Source organism: Cornus florida, unplaced genomic scaffold (assembly GCF_030987335.1).
Source record: "Cornus florida cultivar Cherokee Brave unplaced genomic scaffold, ASM3098733v1 CherokeeBrave_3.0.0_Hap2_Chr08, whole genome shotgun sequence".
Taxonomy (NCBI): domain Eukaryota; kingdom Viridiplantae; phylum Streptophyta; class Magnoliopsida; order Cornales; family Cornaceae; genus Cornus; species Cornus florida.
In genome coordinates, this window is record NW_026775578.1 from 18,163,656 (window position 1) to 18,183,518 (window position 19,863).

Sequence of the window (19,863 nt, forward strand, 5' to 3'; positions counted from 1 at the left end):
TTATATTTAGCTACTATTTCTAACCATTTATTAATAAAGCCTAAAGACTTGTTAGCAACTAGCATTCATAGAGGTAAAAAGGATTGTGGACGGTAAAACAGTTCATTGGAAGAACTTATCATAAGAGGGCTCTCGTAATAGCATTACTCTTTCTAATATACTCCAATGACATTTTGTAATCCTTTTGTAATTAATTTCTCCTACTTTTTTTCCAAAAAATAAAAGAAATTTACTAGATAATTATAGACCACGTTAATCATCATCTATTTTAAAAATTAAAATTTAATTACCACTAGAATTATTCCGTAGTTCAGAGATAAAACCTTTGATCATCGGTTATACCGGTGCTAGTTTTAAAAATCACTAATGAAATACTCCGAACAAAGATTAGGTTCGTCTCAAATCCTTCTTCTCTAGAACAGGGTGTGACAGGCTCAGAACCAAATAAGCCATTATACATCATAGACATGCATTAATTTAGGAAGTCATATATTTATTGTGGTGAGTTAATCACGAATCAAAAATCCATCCTCAGAAGACCTCTCTGTTTTCCCTCACACAAATATGAACTCACATGTCATTACTGAGTTACATATATCGTAGACATCTCTCTTATAAATTAAATACATAACAAATCAGCAGACACTGTATACCACAAGATCACACCAATTATTAGTTCCAAAACGTAGAGACTAACATACCTACACTGAAAGCACATTAAGGGCAATGGGACTCCTAACCCTGTGGATACAATAACTCCACAACTTCAGCAATTTCACAATATAACACAGTAAAAGAGAATTTAGAATTTTCTGAATATGTATAACAATATCATATATCTCCCACTTTCATCAGCCCACAGTTATGGAATTGTTAAAGACATCAACAGTTCATCCGAAGGACTTCACCCGCGACATTTACAATCATACTTGTGACATTCTCAATAACGGAGAAATAAGTCTTCAATTCGATGTAACCTTCAACTCATTCAGCATTAACTACAAAGCAAAGTTTGCCAGATTACATTAAGGTAGAAAGTGAAGGGTTAAGGGTAGATAGCAGGCACTTTTTTCCAAGTGCAACTCCATCTTACATCCCAGTCCAGCAATCCTATGCCCCTCTAAATACGTTTCAACAGGCAGTGAAGGATAAATAAATAAAAAATAAATTGTCACTCAACTATTGAATAAAGCAAAGAAAATCATTATTACCCATCAATATGTATAGTTGGCAAAGCTTGTTACCACACAAATCTATTAAAATGTTGGTCTGACAAGTGCAGGCACTGAACATGTGCACATTGCGTTCAACAACATTCCGGAGCAATGTTCTTAAGTCTCTACTTTACATAAATAAACAAGCAAATTGAGGAGTATTAAGCACCACTTGCCTCTCAATACCGAATAAAATGCCATGTCATGTCACCTTCACCAATTGAAGCATCTTCAAAAGATGGTATATTTCATTGAATCCAGCAGCAACATCCTAGATACAAATTACACAGGTTCACCAAGTATTTTCAGCCACTGCATCCATTTCATCAACCTTCCTCCCCGAACTCTTTTGTGAATCTCGTATGAACCTCAAGATCAGATTTGCTTACAGTTGGCCTCTGCCTTGCAAGTACCTTGTCAAAATCTGTTTTTGTGATGGGAGGTGGAACAATCTGCATTGCCATTAACAAACAGAAACAAGCACTCAGTAATCAGTAATGGGTTTTTTATTTTCACTCTTATCTGAAATTATTCTCTCTCTCTCTCTCTCTCTCTCTCTCTCTCTCTCTCCCTCTCTCTCATAGTGTTTATGCCACTTCTCTTCAGATTTTATCATTTTAGGATTTTTTTTTGGCATCTTATTTTAGGATTTTTTTTTGGCATCTTATTTTAGGATTTTTTTTTTTTTTGCATCTTATTTTAGGATTTTTGTTTATCACTTTTTCATAGTTTATGTTGGTCAAGCCTCTCTATATTTTATTATTGTTTTTAGTGATGACTACATTATGTGATGCATGTGTTCAAATGACACGAATACCATTTGGTTGTTTACCATTTTCTTTTCTTTTTTTTTTTTTAATATATATATAAGTCATTTGGTTGTTTACCTTTAAAAGAGAGAAACAGAGGAGAGAAGGAAAAAGAAGAAAAGAGAAAGCTAGACAGGTCAGAGGAAAATTAGTTATCGGGATAGAGAGGGGGGGGGGGAAAGGACCGGGACCAACTATTCCCTTTTCAAAATAGGCATCTCCCAAAGTGTTCATCTCCTAGTCACCCACTTGCCCCTTCTTTTTCATCCTTATCAAGTGAACTAAACAGTGCCAAGCAAAGATTTTTTTTTAAGTTTCTCTCCTCTCCTCTCTTTCCAAATGGTGTAAAAGTTCTATGTTGGATTACTTTCCCAATGCTCTATCAGAAAACTATACCCAAAAAATTGAAGACGAGCCACAGAGCACGAAAACTATAGCAGGGGATTATGGGGCCAACTTCATTAGTATTTAAAGCATCTATCAATACCTTTGAAGCGAGCCCCTCTGCAGCAAGATCCTGCATAGTGATCTGGATAGCACCAGGTTGCTTTGGTCCACATGGCACCCAGATACCATCAGCCTTCTTTATGAAAAACATCGCATCTTGGGTTTTACGAACAGGTTCAAAAAGGACATCCTTAACCTGTCAGGTAGAAAAGAAACAAGGAAACAAAATGCTAAGCAAACATCAACCAATTTCTCTAACATAAAGACACTTTTGAGAGAAACTAAAAGAAAATAATGGTAAAGCATCTCATGGAGGATTCACACTCACACAAACAGCAATATCCGAACCAGAAAACCCCTCTGTCTTGTGAGCTAAGTTTTCAAAATCACTCTCAGTCAAGTTGTGGGGTGTATCTCCTAAATGCACCTGTGCAAGTTTAAGGAGCCATAAAAGAAGAGGATATTAGCAAATCTATAATTACAGAAACAAGATGATCATATTGCTCAATTTGTATTCTTATATATATATATTCTGAGAGAATATGGAGACAAATTCTAGGACCTTGAACATGTGCTGGCGAGCCTTCAAATCTGGAAGAGGAATGTATATACGCTTGTCAAATCGTCGCCTGATGGCCTGCAATTAACATTTATAAGCCACAGCTGTATGATAGTCCAATCCTAGATGAAATCAATAAATGAAAGAAAAATATCTTTTTGCATTCCACATTTCCACTCTACCTGATCCAGAGCATAAGGAGTGTTTGTTGCTGCCAGAACAAGAACTTTCTCATCATTATGTCCTACACCCTAACAATCGGAACAGGAAAAGATCAAGTTCAACATTTAAACAATGTACACACACACACACACACACACATATATATATAAAGAATGAATCATTTCATTGCCAGAAATTTCACATTTTGCTTTTCAAAGATCAAGGTACCATAGCATCAGCTAAAGTTTATGAGACATACTAAGAATGACAACCAGTTGATGTGAAGATGGGAAACACACATAGCAAAGAATATTGAGTAGGTCCGATTAAAAATCCATTTCCAATTCAAGCATTACCATTTGTCATCTTAAACATATAGGTTGGTCCAAAGGGACCTCATCCATCCTCCCAACTTTCCCCTCCTACTCTCCTCTCAACCAAACAATGAAAGCTTGATCCATCTCTCATATCTTCCCTGAGTTCCCTCCATCCTACCAAACATAGTCTAAAAATTGGATTTCTAAGCCTTTAAATGAATATGCCAGTTTCAAAAATTATAAGCAAATAAAAAATAAAAACCAATTTTATAAAACCCATAATTTGTAAGCTTAAAAGAATGCAACTCTCCACAAGGACAATTTCCGGAAAAAAACTCTTCATAAGGACCAATGCATTAGCAACACTAGCTGTAAGGACCACTACGGCACCATAAAGGACCATAAGATGCATAGTTGTTAAAGGCACAAGGCGAACCTAAGTGCAAGGTGCCGTATAAGGCACGAGCCTGATTGAAGCAAGGCACACGTATATAATAATCCATATTTAAACATATATTATTGTATATATTCATAATCAAGCAATTTATGAATTTTGTCTAATATTTCAGAAGGTTAAACAATACGATATATGATATAGAACCTTAATTTAGTAGTCATTAAGTAAAAAAGAAAATGATATGAATAAATGATTAAAAAATAAAAGGCGCCTTTTTTAAGCCTGGAGCCTACTAAAAAGCGTGAGCCCGACGGCTTTATGTGAGACTGATTGAAGAGGCCTGGTGTTAGAGGGTTGAAACTCATGTGACACCTGGCCTGTAGTAGGTTGAGCCGCTCTAGCTGATCCTTGACGAGCCTGAGGCTTTTTTGGAGTCTAGGCGCGCCTTTAACAACTATGATAAGATGTCACCAAATTGCCCTAACAAACAATAAAGTCATGTTGCCAAAATTTTATGATGCTGATAAATTGATTTATAACAGTAAAATCAATACTGTAAGCAACATCTGACCCACCACAATGGCCAATTTTTTAAATCATCCTTCATGTTAAGAGGAAATGAGAACAAAAGAGCTCCATGGGAATACAATTTCATGTTTAAGATCTTAAATCTGACAGAAATAAGGCTGCATAGACAGACATGATTTCAAAACCACTGAACCACTGGGTTTTACAACTATCATATCTAAAGTCTTCCTCACATGTACCTGAAACTAAGACATTTTAGGATGGAATGTGAAAGCATAAAAAGACATGAGTCGGTACAATAAAGAATAATATAAAGTTACTTGTGAGGATATTTACATAATTTTATGTTGCAATGGTAAATGAAAATGAAGAGATTGCATTCTCCAGCACATTCTACAATAAAATCAGTACCTGCATCTGCACAAGAAGTTCTGTTTTAATCCGCCTGGAAGCTTCACTCTCATTGCCTTCTCCACGCTGGCCACATAAGGAATCTATTTCATCAACAAATATAATGGAGGGAGCACTTTCACGAGCCATTTGGAAAAGGTTTGAAACTAGCTTTTCACTTTCACCCATCCACTTTGAAACCAGGTCAGAAGAAGAAATACTGCAGGGAAACAACAGTTGGTACTTGCCAATATATTGCTCTAAGTTCATGAACATAAAAAATATAAGAATAAAAATTCAAACAAAATAAGAAAAAGAACACGGCACACATAGTGAACAATATACATATGTGCACAAACATTTGCCATCTTATTGGTTTAAGTTCACACACTTTTAAAAACTATTAAAAACAAAAACAAATATAAGAAAAAGAGCACCAGACATAATGAAGAATATAAATGTGGGCACACACAATCTGACATACAACTGGAAAAAAACTGTATCTAAATAATAAGTACCACGTACTTCACCAGACACACATTACTTACCCATCCCGGCCACAAATATGCATCGATGTGTCATATGTAAGATTTTTTATATTAAGCACATAGCTGATGTTTATAAATGAATGTTTAAAGACAGGAAGCAGACTAAACAATAAATTGTCAGCGAACTGTAACAGCAACGAGGACTTATATACAATCTCAAATAAATTAAGAGCACATGATATTGTAACAACTGCATGCTTTAAAAGAGATTCACATTTTTTTTTATTTTTGTTTGTTGCAGGGATGTTTTCAAAGTGAAACGAAAACAAGACCTTTACCACAAGGGCCCAAAAAATGTTTATGCTCGTGTAGCTGTGCGCACGTAAGCATAAATGCATGTGCTTATATAGAAACAATTATAGTGATCCTCTCCTCCTCCCACTCATAATCCTTTTACAAACCTTCATTTAATCCAAGTCGCGAGTAGAGTTACGGGAACAGCCGTCTCATGGAAAACGACTTTCACGTTCAGTTCAGAGAGCACTTTTTTCATTACAATTCCTTGTTCCCTTTCGTGTGAATTCCCCAACAGTGAATTAAAATCCCTAAATAGGGGCTTTCTCTCCTCCGTGCATCTAACTCCTCAAAATCTGTGGGGTTCCATAGGATTGTTCTCCGAGTTAGAGAGGAGTTCGCTGACCAGGCCCTCCATCTCATTCTATATATTTGTCTCCTTATGGGCTGCATGTTCTAGTTATGAATCAGAGATGAACAATGGGTGGTGGGTGGGTGGGTGCGTGTGTGTGTGTTGTTGTTTTTTATGTTGAAACAATCTTTATACATTGGTAACGGTAGATAGGGGCACCTCCCATAACACTAAGACAGCTTTCCTGATCTTTCTACTTTTCTTTTGCATATAGTAAAATCTTTTATAAATTATATATATACTCCCATTTTGATTTCTTTTAAGACTATGCTTTCCTTTTTGTACGTTACAGAAAAGTCCAATCCGAAGTCCATAAACTTTTTCATCATATGTTGAACAGTGTAAAAGAAGTGCCAATCAAGTGTCCAAAACTATGAATTTTCTTTCAAAATGTGCTTTTCTTCTTTCATGTTAAAAACTAATGTCCAATCTGGCATCCGTGTTAAAAAGAAAGTCCAATCTGGCATTCACGTGTTAACCGGTGTCCACAAAGTGTTTGCCAAGTCTATGAAATTTACAGGTGGGGGGGTGGGCGCGGGGTTACAATTGAAAATCCGCTATTAATGTTGTTTTTTATGTTGAAATGATCTTTATACACTGGCAACGAGCTTCACCTTGGTAGATAGGGGCACCGCCTTCTCCTTTATTCCCGAAACACTAAGACAGCTTTCCTGATCTTTCTACTTTTCTTTTGCATACAGTAAAATCTTTTATAAATTATATTTAAAATCCCATTTTGATTTCTTTTAAGATTATGCTTTCCTTTTTCTACGTTAAATAAAAGTCAATCCGAAGTCCATAAACTTTTTCATCACATGTTGAACAGTGTCAAAGAAGTGCCAATTAAGTGTCCAAAACTATGAATTTTCTTTCAAAATATGTTTTTCTTCTTTCATGTTAAAAAGAAAGTCCAATCTGGCATTCACGTGTTAACCGGTGTCGACAAAGTGATTACCAAGTCTATGAAATTTACTCTTCAAATTATGAACACATCCAAGATGTGTCAAACACATGTTCAAGAATTTTCTGTGTCAATGTTAGAAACTGAAATGGCTACTTCTGAGAATAATCCATGCTTCTTAGAAGGGGAAAGACATAGTTTTGATCAAATTAGCTAAATTTTCAAAGAACAGAGTTGCAGTCACTTTGAAGATAAAGCTCAACAAGTATCATAAGCATAATTATATTATATATCATATCATAAATCTCTCACTGCATTTCTTTTCAACTATTTTTTCTAACATTAAAAGGTGTTTGTCACATGCTTGACCAATTAGTCTTGTGTACTATGAATTTTCTTCTTAAAAAGGGCACATTGAAGAAAATATCCAACACATTTCCAGAATTCCAGAATGTTGGAATAGTATAATATCTGTCATACTCATACTCCTCATAAGAAGCGCTTGTGTAACATGGAAAGCTGGAAATAATCATAAATACAAAGCCACTAAAACCCTAAAACTGCATGAGAATAAATAATTCATAAGTACTTAACAGGCTATATTCGAAAAAAATAAATAAATAAATAACTGAATATACCTGAAAAATGTAGAGTCAGCTTCAGTTGCAACAGCCTTGGCTAAATATGACTTCCCTGTTCCAGGTGGGCCATATAGAAGGAAAGCCCTCCATGGCCTCCTCTTGCCTAGAGGAGACAAAGAGAATGGATATTAGTATCAGTTACTAGGTGGAATCACCCTAAGATGCAGCATCCTAGGATTCTCCCATCTTTTTTTTATCTTTTTTTTCTTTTTCTTTCTTGATAAGTATCCCTGATTTATACGATACAGCAATGGAAGAACTAAATAAAGTAAACATATAGAATAAAGAAAAATTCATTGAGTCTCTATTTCCCATCAATTATAAATTCATAATGCAACTAAACTCCAAATAATCAGAGAAAAATCATATCAAGCAGCATATATAAGATGATTGAGAGCATTCCTTTGATCCTTTCCAAGTTTTCCAACCCACTTCCTACCTTGTATAATAACATGACAACCTTTTCTAGGTTAATTAATAACAGATTCATTCCTACCTTGCATGATAGGATTGATAATGGGACACATCTTGATGCAACTTATTTTACTTGTTTTGGTATTGTTTACCAGCCACGTCCATTATCCTTCATGATTGATTGTATAACAGGAGATATAGATGCCAATTGTTTAACTTCTTTTATACATAGTTAATGGAACATAAAGGTAGGAGATGATCCCTCACTTACAGCTCCACGTGTCAATTCACTATTAATGGGCTACTTAGGCAATGTCATTATAAATTAAGAAAATATGGGGCGTAACATGGACGGTAGGTGTACCAAACAAAATGATAAGATAAAGAGGTGGCCCTGACTTGATGCTGGAGTGGGAAAACCTGAGAAGAAGAATCAAAGATAAGTATGGCAAATATAGGCACCAGGCGGCAAGAGACGAATGGATGTGAAATCCAGTCCAAAAGAATGGAATTGCACCCTTGCAATGCAGCAATCTGTTCAGTTTATATAAATATACAATTGGTAAGGGCCTAAAGGAAGGTAACTAAACTGAAAGACAAAACTAAACACAGAATCAAAGGGGATCATAAGTCAAGATCTTGCAAGTCCAATAGTCAATAATTTCTGAAGCCTAGCCTAAGCCAGCAGGTAATAGCTGTCTTAATCAAATCAGATAAAGTAAACATTGCCTCTGATCGTTCAAGCGTCAAATTTAGAAATGGATCTCAAGTAACAACTAATCTAGCTGAAAGGCAAGTACAATCCATCCTAATATCCAGCAACAGTTTAAATTGGTCCATCAAATACCAAACTCATTGAAAGAATCCAGGTCTCACGATGAAACTAAGCAACTGCCAAGCCTTATGGACCTTTGGCCCTCTTAAACTCAAGTATGTGCAAACCTCAGTGTCTGCACTTGGAGGAGGCCTAAATTAAATGAACTTCTGTAAATATGTGAAGTTGGGTATGTGATATCTCTTCAATATGTCTAGTTAAAAAAGCACCCAAAGAGCATGTTCACTGATTCAAAATTATTATATAACAAACTATTCATTAAACTTTCTTATATATTCTATGTCACCCTAAGGTCCCAAACTAAACAATTACGTTACATAAACACACACTTTTACCGCATCAATTAGACAAATGAACTGATGCAATCCAATATACAAGATTTATCAGTGTCCCTTCGTCCTTATATTTGAGAAATAGATAAATCCAGAACACGGACACATATCGGCTACAACATACATACATATTCAAATCCATGTAACATTGGATAAAGCAACTGATCTATTTTGGACTTCAACTCTACCTTTTTTAATTATTGGATAAGGATAACTCTATTTACCCCAAACTTTCCTTTTATATGTCATGCAAATCATGCAGTACTCTAAGGACAATCTGACATCCCTATAGCAAATTTTACACTAGGGAAGGCATTTCCTTTTGGGACATGCAGCTGAAGATTTACTATCAATTATGGAAAGGATGCAAACTTGAAAAAAGGGTGTAGGTGCCTGAAACGTTCCCTAACACCCACACAAGATAGCGCCCTTAAACAAACAAAACATTACAACATAGTTCACAATTCTTGTAAAATACCTAGGATTTAAACAGGCAGACTATTATACAGCACAAAACTGGAATCTTTTCCCAATTAGAGATGAAAACACATCTTTTAATCACTTCAACTAGTTCAATTACGTTGTTAACCATAAACCAACCAGTAAAGAAGCACAAAAACAATCAATCGCATATCAAATTCATAAACATCCCAAAACAATCAAATTATTAATTGTTAACAGGAAGGAACTAACCAGTGAAGAACTGTGGGAATTTCACCGGCAGTATAACTGCCTCCTGCAACGCTTGCTTTGCGCTCTCAAGACCCGCCACATCATTCCACTTCACATTCGGCTTCTCCCTGATAATCGCGGAGTTAAGCCCCGCCCTCAGCTTCGATTGCTCCGGATCCTCCCCATCCCCACCACCATCGCCGTCCTTGGGCTTCGTCTTGGGCCTCATCGCGACCGCCGCATCGCCGTTCGCCGCCGGCCCCGACCCACCGTCGTCCAAAACAGCCCTGATCTCCTCCGCACGACGCAAGTACTCGGTGAATTTCTGGGTGATGGCCTCCTTGATCTTAGGGTTTTTCTCGTACTTCAAATGGGTCTTGAAATACTCCAAAGCGTTCATGTACAAGGGAAAGGCCTTGGCGTAATTCCCAGCATTGTCTTCGTGCACAGCTTGCTTCACGAACTCGATCGCTTGTTCTTTGAAATTGCTATACATATTCGCATATATGCAAATCCTCGATATAGGAATACGAAACCCTATAAAATCAACTGATTTGATACTGATTGAATTAGCGTGAGCTGAATCGTAACCTTAGGTTTGTGGATCGATAGAGAGAAGAGGGAGAAAAAGATGATTGGATGTGAGCAAATTAATGAATGAAATTGTCTCAACGTTGAATCGATAGTCGTCGGAGTACGCGTGAGGAAAAGTTGGAAAACGTAGATGTGTGTGCGATACAAGCGAGTGCGCGCACCCGTTACTCGTTAGCGAAACTCGTTGATATGAAGGGCAAGCATTTGACGTGTTACAAGTAGGAATTGTCAACAGATCAACTGGCTAATATTTTTTTTTTATAGGTTAATACTGGTAATATATATATCTATGTATATATATTTTTGTCTAAGGCTAAAATTGGGTATAAAAAATAAATAAATTTAACCTCCTATTTAAAAAAGTAAAACGAAAACAAAAGTAAAACGAAAACAAAAATCGCGATCAATAATATATTTTTGTTTTCCTATAACAGAAAATGTTTTCAAATTTTTGTGAAAAAAAGAGAAAATTGAGTGCGTTTAGTAACCTTTTTGTTTTTTATTTTTACAATCTCAATAAAACAGAAACATGATTTTGCTTTCTTGAGTGAAAATAGAAAACAGAAATAATATTTATTAACACTTGTTATTGTCTAAAATATAAAACAATAATTATGTTTAGTAATACAGCATATTTGTTACAAAATGTACATAATATTCTTTAAATTTTTTATTTTATTTTTATTTTTTTCATTTTTATTTTATTTTTTTCATGGGAGAGTAGGTGACTTAAACACGAACTCTCGGACACAGGGTGTAACCCAACCACTCAGGCACGACACTTACTTCCATTAATATATAAAAGCCATAAATCTATAAAATCTAATTTAAAATTATAAATCTTAAAAATACTCAATACATCGTAAGTACAAAATTATATATACCAAGACAAAAATATGTCCACCAATTATGCATATAAGTACATGTATATGCATGGTGTATACATTTATTATGTGATATATAATATATTTAGCATATAATAATTTATTATGAATAAAAAATATTAAATAATATATCTTATATGTAATAAAATATATATTGTGTTATAATATTATAAATTAATTATAATTTAATATTTAGATATAATGTAATATTGATATGATATATAATAATATAAAATATCTACTGCTCAATAATTTAATAACATTATATTCTATATCAAATATTATTTTGTCACAAAAAATAATTTACATTATTATTTAATATATTATATATTAAAATATATTTTTATCAAATAAAAAATAATATACAATATTTAATTTATTCTATATTAAAAATATATTTTTTTATTAACATTTAATATGCAACTTAGTATATAACACAAATAATATGAAATTTATTTGAAATGAATAGTGCCTGTGTAGTAACATTAGTGAAAACGTTTCTACACTACAGTACCAAAAATATAAGAAACATCATTTTGATATTTTCTCTTTTATTCATAAAAATGGAAAACGTTTTATGTTATAGAAAAACAAAAACATTTTATTGAACGTGATTTTTGTTTTCGTTTCGCCTTTTTAGAGGTTGACAACAGAAAACAATATACGTTTCTCGCCTTTTTAGATGTTTCTTATGTTTTCGATACTATAGCGCATAAATGTTTTCGCTATTATTAATCTACACAGGCACTATTCATTTAAAAAAAAAATCATATTATTTGTGTTATATATTAAGTTGTAGACTAAATGTTAATAAAAATATATATTTTTTATATAGAATATATTAAATAATAATAATATAAATTATTTTTTGTGACAAAGTAATTTTATAATGTTATTAAATTATTATGCAGTAGATATTTTATATTATTGTATGCCATAGCTATATTATATTATATGTAAATATTAAATTATAATTAATTTACAGTATTATAACACAATATATGTTTTATTACATACAAAATATATTATTTAATAATTTTTATTCATGATAAATTATCATATGCTAAATATATTATATATCACATAATAAATGTATACATCATGCATCATGTACATAATTGGTGGGAGTGTTTTTGTCTTAGTATATCTAATTTTTGTACTTATGATGTATTAAGTATTATTAAGATTTGTAATTTTAAATTAGATTTTGTAAATTTATCATTTATGGCTTATTAATACTAATGGAAGCAAGTGTCGTGCCTGATTGGTTGGGTTATTCCCTATGTCCGAAAGTCCGTTCAAGTCATCTACCCTCCCTTTTTAATCACTAACTCTTAAAATTCTTACCATGAAATATATATATATATATATATATATATATATATATATATATATATATAAATGAAAAAACTAAAAACTAAAATAAAAAATTTAAAGAATATTATGTACATTTCGTAACAAATATGCATTACTAAACATTATTATTGTTTTATGTTATCAAATTTGTGGTAGCAGAAAGTGTTGATAAACATCATTTTTACTTTTTATTTTTATTTAAGAAGGTAAAATCATGTTTCTTTTATTAAGGCTGAAAAAAAAAAAAAAAAAAAAAAAAAAAAAAAAAAAATCCTTTACAATGACAAATAAATTTTGGGTTAATTACAACGACACCACCTGAGGTTTGGGGTATTGACAGACATATATAAGTTAGCCATTTTTTGAACATTCACACCCTCTGTCAAAAATTTATCCAAACAAGCCCTTAAAAGTTGTGAAAAGACGAGATTGCCCTTCAATAAAATATCAATTATTAATCTAAATATCAAAAATATATATATGACAGAATTACCCTAGGTTTCTCTCTCTACCCTCTACTCTAAAAAACCCAAACTCGATGACCGGTGCCTCGCCGCCCACGCTGCAATTCTGATCTCTGCACCGCCGCCGCTGCAGTTCCGAGCTCTGCGTTGAGGACTGACAATGATGCCATCGAGCCGTTACAGGAATTATGAATCGTGATCCAGAAAATCGTCCGGAATCGCGACTGATTCCTCGTTGCAGGCTCGGATTCTGATTCCTCATTGCCGATTCCAAGCAGCGGTAGAGCTAAGTTTGCAGAGAATAGAAAGAATGAGATCATCCGACAACGAATCGAACAAATCACAGTCTCCCGTGGTTTTCAAACGTTTCCGGCAATTCCTCAGTTGTTAATCTCCAGTTAAAACTCTCCTCTTGATGACTTATCTCTTGTCCAAACACGTGTCCACTCTCAGATAACAAGTCCCTCTCCTTATTCTCATCTCTTTATAAATAAGTTAAAGAAAGATAGCACTGTGTGATCTTTGTATATAAAAGAGTAAGATCGAACAAGAGGCTTTATATCAAACAGACCAACTAAAACGACACAACCCGAATCGGTCAAACGGCACTGCCCAGATCCTTCCATCCATCATCGTCGATTGCTTTCTCTCTCCACTACAAAATGCCTCTCCTTTGTCGCTCTCATCTCCAAGATTGAAGACTATATCTATATATATATATATATATATATATATATATATATATATATATATATCTAGAGAAAGAAAGAGAGAACACCATCATAATCTCATATTTATTTATGTTGATAGGGCATACACACTTCTCTGGAATCGCAACTGATTCCTCATTGCCGGCTTGGATTTTGATTTGCCCAGCAACGGCCTTTGGCCAACAAAAACTCCGGCATACTCTCCGACAACGGCCTTTGCCCGAACTCGCACCATCATCTATTTTTAGCAAAAGGGAGACTTGGCGGGATGAAACGACAACTGAGAACAGCGGTTGTGATGCTGCGGCTGTGATGGATCCGGCGAGGACGAGATGGCAGAGATTGCAGTGGTGGGTAGAGAGAGAAATTACAATTTACAATTCCATGGGTTCAATTGATTTAATTGATTCAAGGTTGATTTAAACACAAAAGTTGTTACAAATTAATTGATTTCATTGATTCAAATGTGGGTTCAATTGGTTCAATTTCATGGGTTTAATTGATTTAAGGTTGATTTAAACACAAAAGTTGTTACAAATTACAATTTCATGGGTTCAATTGATGGGTTTTGGTTGTGGTGGCAGAGATTGCAGTAGTGGGTAAAGAGATAAATGAGGGGTCGACAGTATTGGTGGTGGCGGTGATACGGTCGAGTTCAATGGTTGCCTCTGCCCTATGTTTTGTATATATATATATATATATAGATACATGCGTGTAATTTTGAATTGTTGGGTTTGTGTGATGGTGGTGGAACAACGGAGAAGATGGTGGTTGTGGAGGTTGTGGTTGTGGTGACTGGTGAGTGGTGGTTGTGTATATTGGCTGAGGTTATTTTGGTCATTTTACGTGGTCAAAGGGTAAACATGTACTTTCATCATATTTGGAGTGCCATTTTTAAGTTTGTAAACTTAAGGGGTTTCATTGTCTAAAAAAGGACTAACTTATATATGTTTGTCAATACGACAAACCTTAGGGGTTGTTATTGTAATTAACCCATAAATTTTTTACATATTACAATTTTATTAAATTAATTTGATAATTTATTTCATTATAGTCTTGAAGCATAATTCAATTATTATAATCATAAAACCTAATTAAGCACAACTCTGGTGGAGCCCATTAAGGGAGATTTAAATCCTCTCAATTAACTTTTCTTTTTTTTTTTTTTTATTTTTATTTTCCGAAAGCCCTCGTTAAGGACCCTATTTCCGGGGAAGTGTTGGTGGCGGCGGAGGATAGGGAAGGTTGGGGATGGGAAAGCATGGAAAGAAGCAGAAAAGCCATCGCCAACACAAACTCGGCGGAGGGACCTCTTACAACCCTGAAGAAGAAGAAGACACTCCTCATGATTTTTACTTCAATAATGACAATGATAATGAACAAAACCCACTTAGCTCTCCCTCTTCGTTTGCTTCCAAACTCATTCTCTCTGACGATGAAATACAGTCAGCCGAAGACGAGAAAGAGAAAGAAGAGGATAAAAATGACACGAATCCATCAAAGGGTGATGCCCCATCTAAGTTCTCACTCTATCAACAGTCTGTACAGGTGACCCACTAACTACAATCTTTCAATTTCTCAAAAAAAAAATTCAGTATCTGTTCTTTGGAAATGAATTTCCTCTGCAATATGTTTATCTATATATGTGTGTGTATGTATGCATTATACACAATGGTATGATCGACCCAATTGAAAGAAAAGTGCAACAACTGAAGAACCCAAAGAATTGGCAGATAAAAATTAAAGAACACTCTAAAAAATTACTACAAAGACTCCCAAGAAAATTGCAGAGCTGATGGCAGTTGAAACCTTGGAATTGTTGATGCTATATATATATATATATATATTCAAGGTGAATTAATTGATCTGTTGTTCATTGCAGTCGCCAAAAGGAGACATAAGTTATCTGCAGAAGTTCTTTCTTATGTATGTAGGAGGGAGGTTGCCCCTTCATCTCCAGGAAGATTTCTGTGGCACTGCTCTTCTTAGGTAAAGATTATGGCACCCTTTTTTATTATGGGGTCTAATTTTATCTTGTTGAATATGTATCTTCTTTGTGCCTTATATATGGTTTTCCATTAATAATGAATGTAATTTTGTTGGAACAAGAAAAAATTGAACACATCTGAACATGAATATAGTTTCCGTCACATATTCTACTAGTTTGGGGCTTGATTTAAAGCTAGTTTTGGCTTGGTTTTTGCAATGCTTAGTGTTGATGCGAAACTGAAACTTAGCTGTTTGATAAAACACGTACTGGTCATCATATTTTGCGTGTATACTTTATTAATCTATGTAGTCCATCATATGGTCATCCTTCCACTTAATTATAACAACCAGAAAATGAACTTCTTCATGAATGTTGTGATGCAATAGCTTCAGCTTCTGATAGTTGTAACTTGTATGTGGATTTTCATCTTATCGCTCTTTGAACATGAACTGGCAGCTTATGTGGGTTAGGGAGCCTGGTTCAATAAACATATAGGCTTAAGGACTTTATTTGCTTCATGATTGTAATACAGATTTCAAATTTCCAGATGTTGCAATACAGTTTCATTATTCATCAACTTATTATATTTTGAGTCCAGTTATTGGTGTTTGGTTTATGGCAGGCGACTTCAATTCTGGCTTATGGCTATTTCTTAGTAGTTAGTGCTTGCACCATGTACATAGCTTAAAAGTGGTGGCTGAAAGTCATTAAACTGCCTAGCTGCAATGTAGGGTCCATCAGAAGTTCTAACACTCTACTTATTATATGTGTTTCACAGTACAGAATGGCTTTGTACTGATGCCAGGCGGACTGCAGTGGGATTAGATTTGGACCTTGAGGCGCTTAATTGGTGCATGGAAAACAACGTAAAGGCCGATGGCTACTCTCGGATATCCCTGTTTCATGGCAATGTTTTGCAATCTCTTGAGGCCATATTAGTGAAGTATGACACCCAGTATCTCTTGGGACCAATTGCACCGGAAGATGATGAAGATTCAGAGACAGTTCCACTGGATTCTACTAGAGAGGGAAGCCGTAGTGCTTGTATGAATAATAAGTTCATGAAGGACTTTCCATTGCCCGCAAGAGATATTGTATGCGCTTTTAACTACAGCTGTTGTTGTCTCCATAGTCGTAGGGAGCTGGTTTCATATTTCAAGCATGCTTTTAATGCCTTGTCTAAGAAAGGTGGTATATTTGTCATGGATTTATATGGAGGCACATCATCAGAGTGTGAGCTAAGGTTGCAGAGGAGATTTCCCAATTTCACGGTATCTTCTGCCTCATCCACAAGCCTTTTAGATATCATAGTGTCAGCTCTAAGCATATTCGTGATACAGTTTTACACTTTGGTTAATGTCTTAGAGCAATGCTCAGGATTGGAAGGGTACCAATTTTTTTTTTTAAATGATTGATACACATTTATACTTGTTGCTGTAATGAAATGGACAGCAGCTGACTCATCAGAATATGAAGCAATACATGTCAAGTTTGTTGAGAATACTTCTCTTCATTAGTCAGCACCTTAATTTATGGCCCATCTAGTAACTTGTTCCCAATTACCATCTACAGGACTTACATTTCTGAATCTTGACGTTCGAAAAATATATTAATGGAAACATAAATCTATTATAATTGTAAACTCAATTATTTTCTGTCATTAGTCATCCTGAGACTCATAGTCACTCCTCCAATTATGCATTTTTCAGCTGTTGACCTTCCAGTACCCCTTTAGTCTGATTCTCAGTGGTGCTCTTAATCTCACTGTCTGAGTAGTCCAAAATTCTCAAAAAGGGATTTTGATTAAACAAGGGATATGGTACACAAATGTGATGTAAGCCGAAACCTTCTTTAACTAATTAACACCTGAAATCTAGATCTCTCCTTGTAGCATGATAAGATGAACCAAATCAACTGAAGGAAATTTCACCACCTGTGTTTGTTCTAGTGTTCGTTCGTATTAAGTCTGATTGTTTTAAGTACCCTGCTTACATTATCTATTGCTAGGAAGTGGGAACATGCAAGGAATTACTTGTAGATTGCCCTCCCTCTTAGAACAGAGAAGTCTAATTTTTTCTCTCTGTGTCCCTTCATATGCATAAAGCCTTTTGTTCATAATTGTAAATTCTAATTCGTTTGAAATTTTGAATTTTAATTAAGTTTACTATCAAATTCTTCAGTATGTCTGGGAGCAAACTGGATTTGACGTCATTCAACGCAAAACAAGAATTAGCCTCCATTTTCATCTTGGCAAGCAGCAAAAAAAACTTCGCCATGCATTTTCATACAGCTGGAGACTGTAAGTAGTGTTGCCTTCTCATTAAGATGTGATTTTACCTCTCTGGCTCTATAATGGCCTATTGCTATTGAGCTTTGTTACAGCTAGCGGAAGTGAAATTCCATGTTTAGGATGAAGTTTGAAATTATTAAAAGATGTTGCTTATGTGACCAGATGGTCACTACCTGAGATTAAAGACTGCTTAGAAGAGGCTGGGTTTCGATCTGTCCATTTTTGGATCCGACAGATGCCTGACGCTGAAGAAATCAGAAGCAGAAAGGGAATGGATCTTGGTCGAGAAGTGAAATATGAAGAAGTCTCGAGTTTCGAGCAGCAAGATTCATGGAATGCTTATATTGTTGGTGTTGCTTAGCAATTGCTCAATTCCATCTTCACGAAATTAATTTTCAGCTGAAGTCATGTTAGTAGTTAGAAGCAGATGAAAAAATGTCTGCTTAAAAATCAGGTAATGAATTTTATTTATTTATTTATTTTACGTTCTAAACCTTTCTTAACCTTTACTGATGATTCCATCTACAGTACTCAAGTTTAAAATTGTATGATAGATGCTATGTTTTCATAAAATATAACAAATTAATTGCAGCTATATGCCAGAAACTGCAATTTTAGTATTTCTTTGCCATGCCAAATATAGAAATATATGCATGTTGTTACACACATTGCAGTTGAGATAGTTTATGCCAAAGAATTTCTAATTTAATTTGAAAGAACAATACTTCGCTAGCCCAATCTCTAATGACCTATTGATGTGGTTCAATCATAAATGCATACGTTGGCTATGATTACAAAATTTAGAAAGTGATAAATAAGGAAATCTGAGAGATGATGCAAATTTATTCTAAAAATGCCATGTGCAATGCATATGTCTAAATTTGTAACCAAATAGTGACCTATAGCCCTTATTTGATCTTTTTTTTTTTTTTTCAGACTTAACGAACTTATTATAGACCTAAAAAAAAAAAAACCTTAAGAGTGATATATGCCCAAAATTTAAACATTAGGGTATTTTTCTTACTTTGCCTTTATAAATATATATATGGAATATATGTGCATGCATATGACTGTATGTCCATATACAGTCATATACATCTAAGTTCAATTACTCTAAATCCTGTAGGTATAGATCATCAAGGTTATTTTAACCAAAAAAAATAAATAAAAAATGCTTTCTTGCACGCACAAACATCTTTGATTCGGCAGATGACACTTTTAGGAGGCATGGATTGAGGCTGTTCATCAGAATCCAAACCTAAAGAAAAAACATATATTATACTACTTGCAAGTTGCAAAGATTGGAATATTTCATAGCCAACCTACATGACACTGTCAAAGATATATATATATATATATATATATATATATATATATATATATATATATATATAAGTTTACAGCTAGACAAATATATTTTAGCTTAAAGGATCTGTAATACAGACTCTCTCAAATTTAATGTGTGGATATTTGAATTGTGCATTTTGCATTTATTGATATAAAAGGAAAGTGCTTATTTTACAAGCAGACTTGGTAAGGGCTGTGACCTGTACGTGCTTTTAGAGGTTAATTAGTTTTCAGCTAATGACTTATTTATTAGTCTAATTACTCGTTTTAGGTCCTAATTTTTTTTGTTAAACTTTGTTTTAGGTCCTAACGACTTACTATATTTTACTCATTTTAGGTGTCTCAACTCTCACCCATATAATAAATACCGAATTAGTAATTATGAAGATAATAAAAGTTAGATGCCTCCAATATAT

The 19,863-nt window shown here is 34.3% G+C and overlaps 2 protein-coding genes across 3 annotated transcripts; one reads left to right on the forward strand and one right to left on the reverse strand.

Moving 5' to 3' along the window:
• Positions 1-1,182: 1,182 nt before the first annotated feature.
• Positions 1,183-10,602, reverse strand: LOC132270349 (protein SUPPRESSOR OF K(+) TRANSPORT GROWTH DEFECT 1). Its single transcript, XM_059771528.1, has 8 exons — positions 9,834-10,602; positions 7,557-7,662; positions 4,845-5,043; positions 3,212-3,280; positions 3,033-3,107; positions 2,799-2,897; positions 2,511-2,666; positions 1,183-1,666 (listed from the first exon to the last, which is right to left on the reverse strand). Exons 1-8 carry the CDS (start codon positions 10,306-10,308, stop codon positions 1,541-1,543), a joined length of 1,305 nt encoding a protein of 434 aa, XP_059627511.1. The 5' UTR covers positions 10,309-10,602; the 3' UTR covers positions 1,183-1,540.
• Positions 10,603-13,865: 3,263 nt separating this feature from the next.
• Positions 13,866-18,720, forward strand: LOC132270351 (uncharacterized). Of its 2 annotated transcripts, XM_059771530.1 has the most exons (6): positions 13,866-14,170; positions 15,008-15,368; positions 15,703-15,809; positions 16,589-17,081; positions 17,991-18,109; positions 18,263-18,720. In XM_059771530.1, exons 2-6 carry the CDS (start codon positions 15,072-15,074, stop codon positions 18,459-18,461), a joined length of 1,215 nt encoding a protein of 404 aa, XP_059627513.1. In that variant the 5' UTR covers positions 13,866-14,170; positions 15,008-15,071; the 3' UTR covers positions 18,462-18,720. The 2 variants fall into 2 exon arrangements, with proteins under 2 accessions (XP_059627513.1, XP_059627514.1); XM_059771531.1 differs by lacking the exon at positions 13,866-14,170 and having other exon boundaries at positions 14,996-15,368.
• The last annotated feature ends 1,143 nt before the right edge of the window (positions 18,721-19,863 follow it).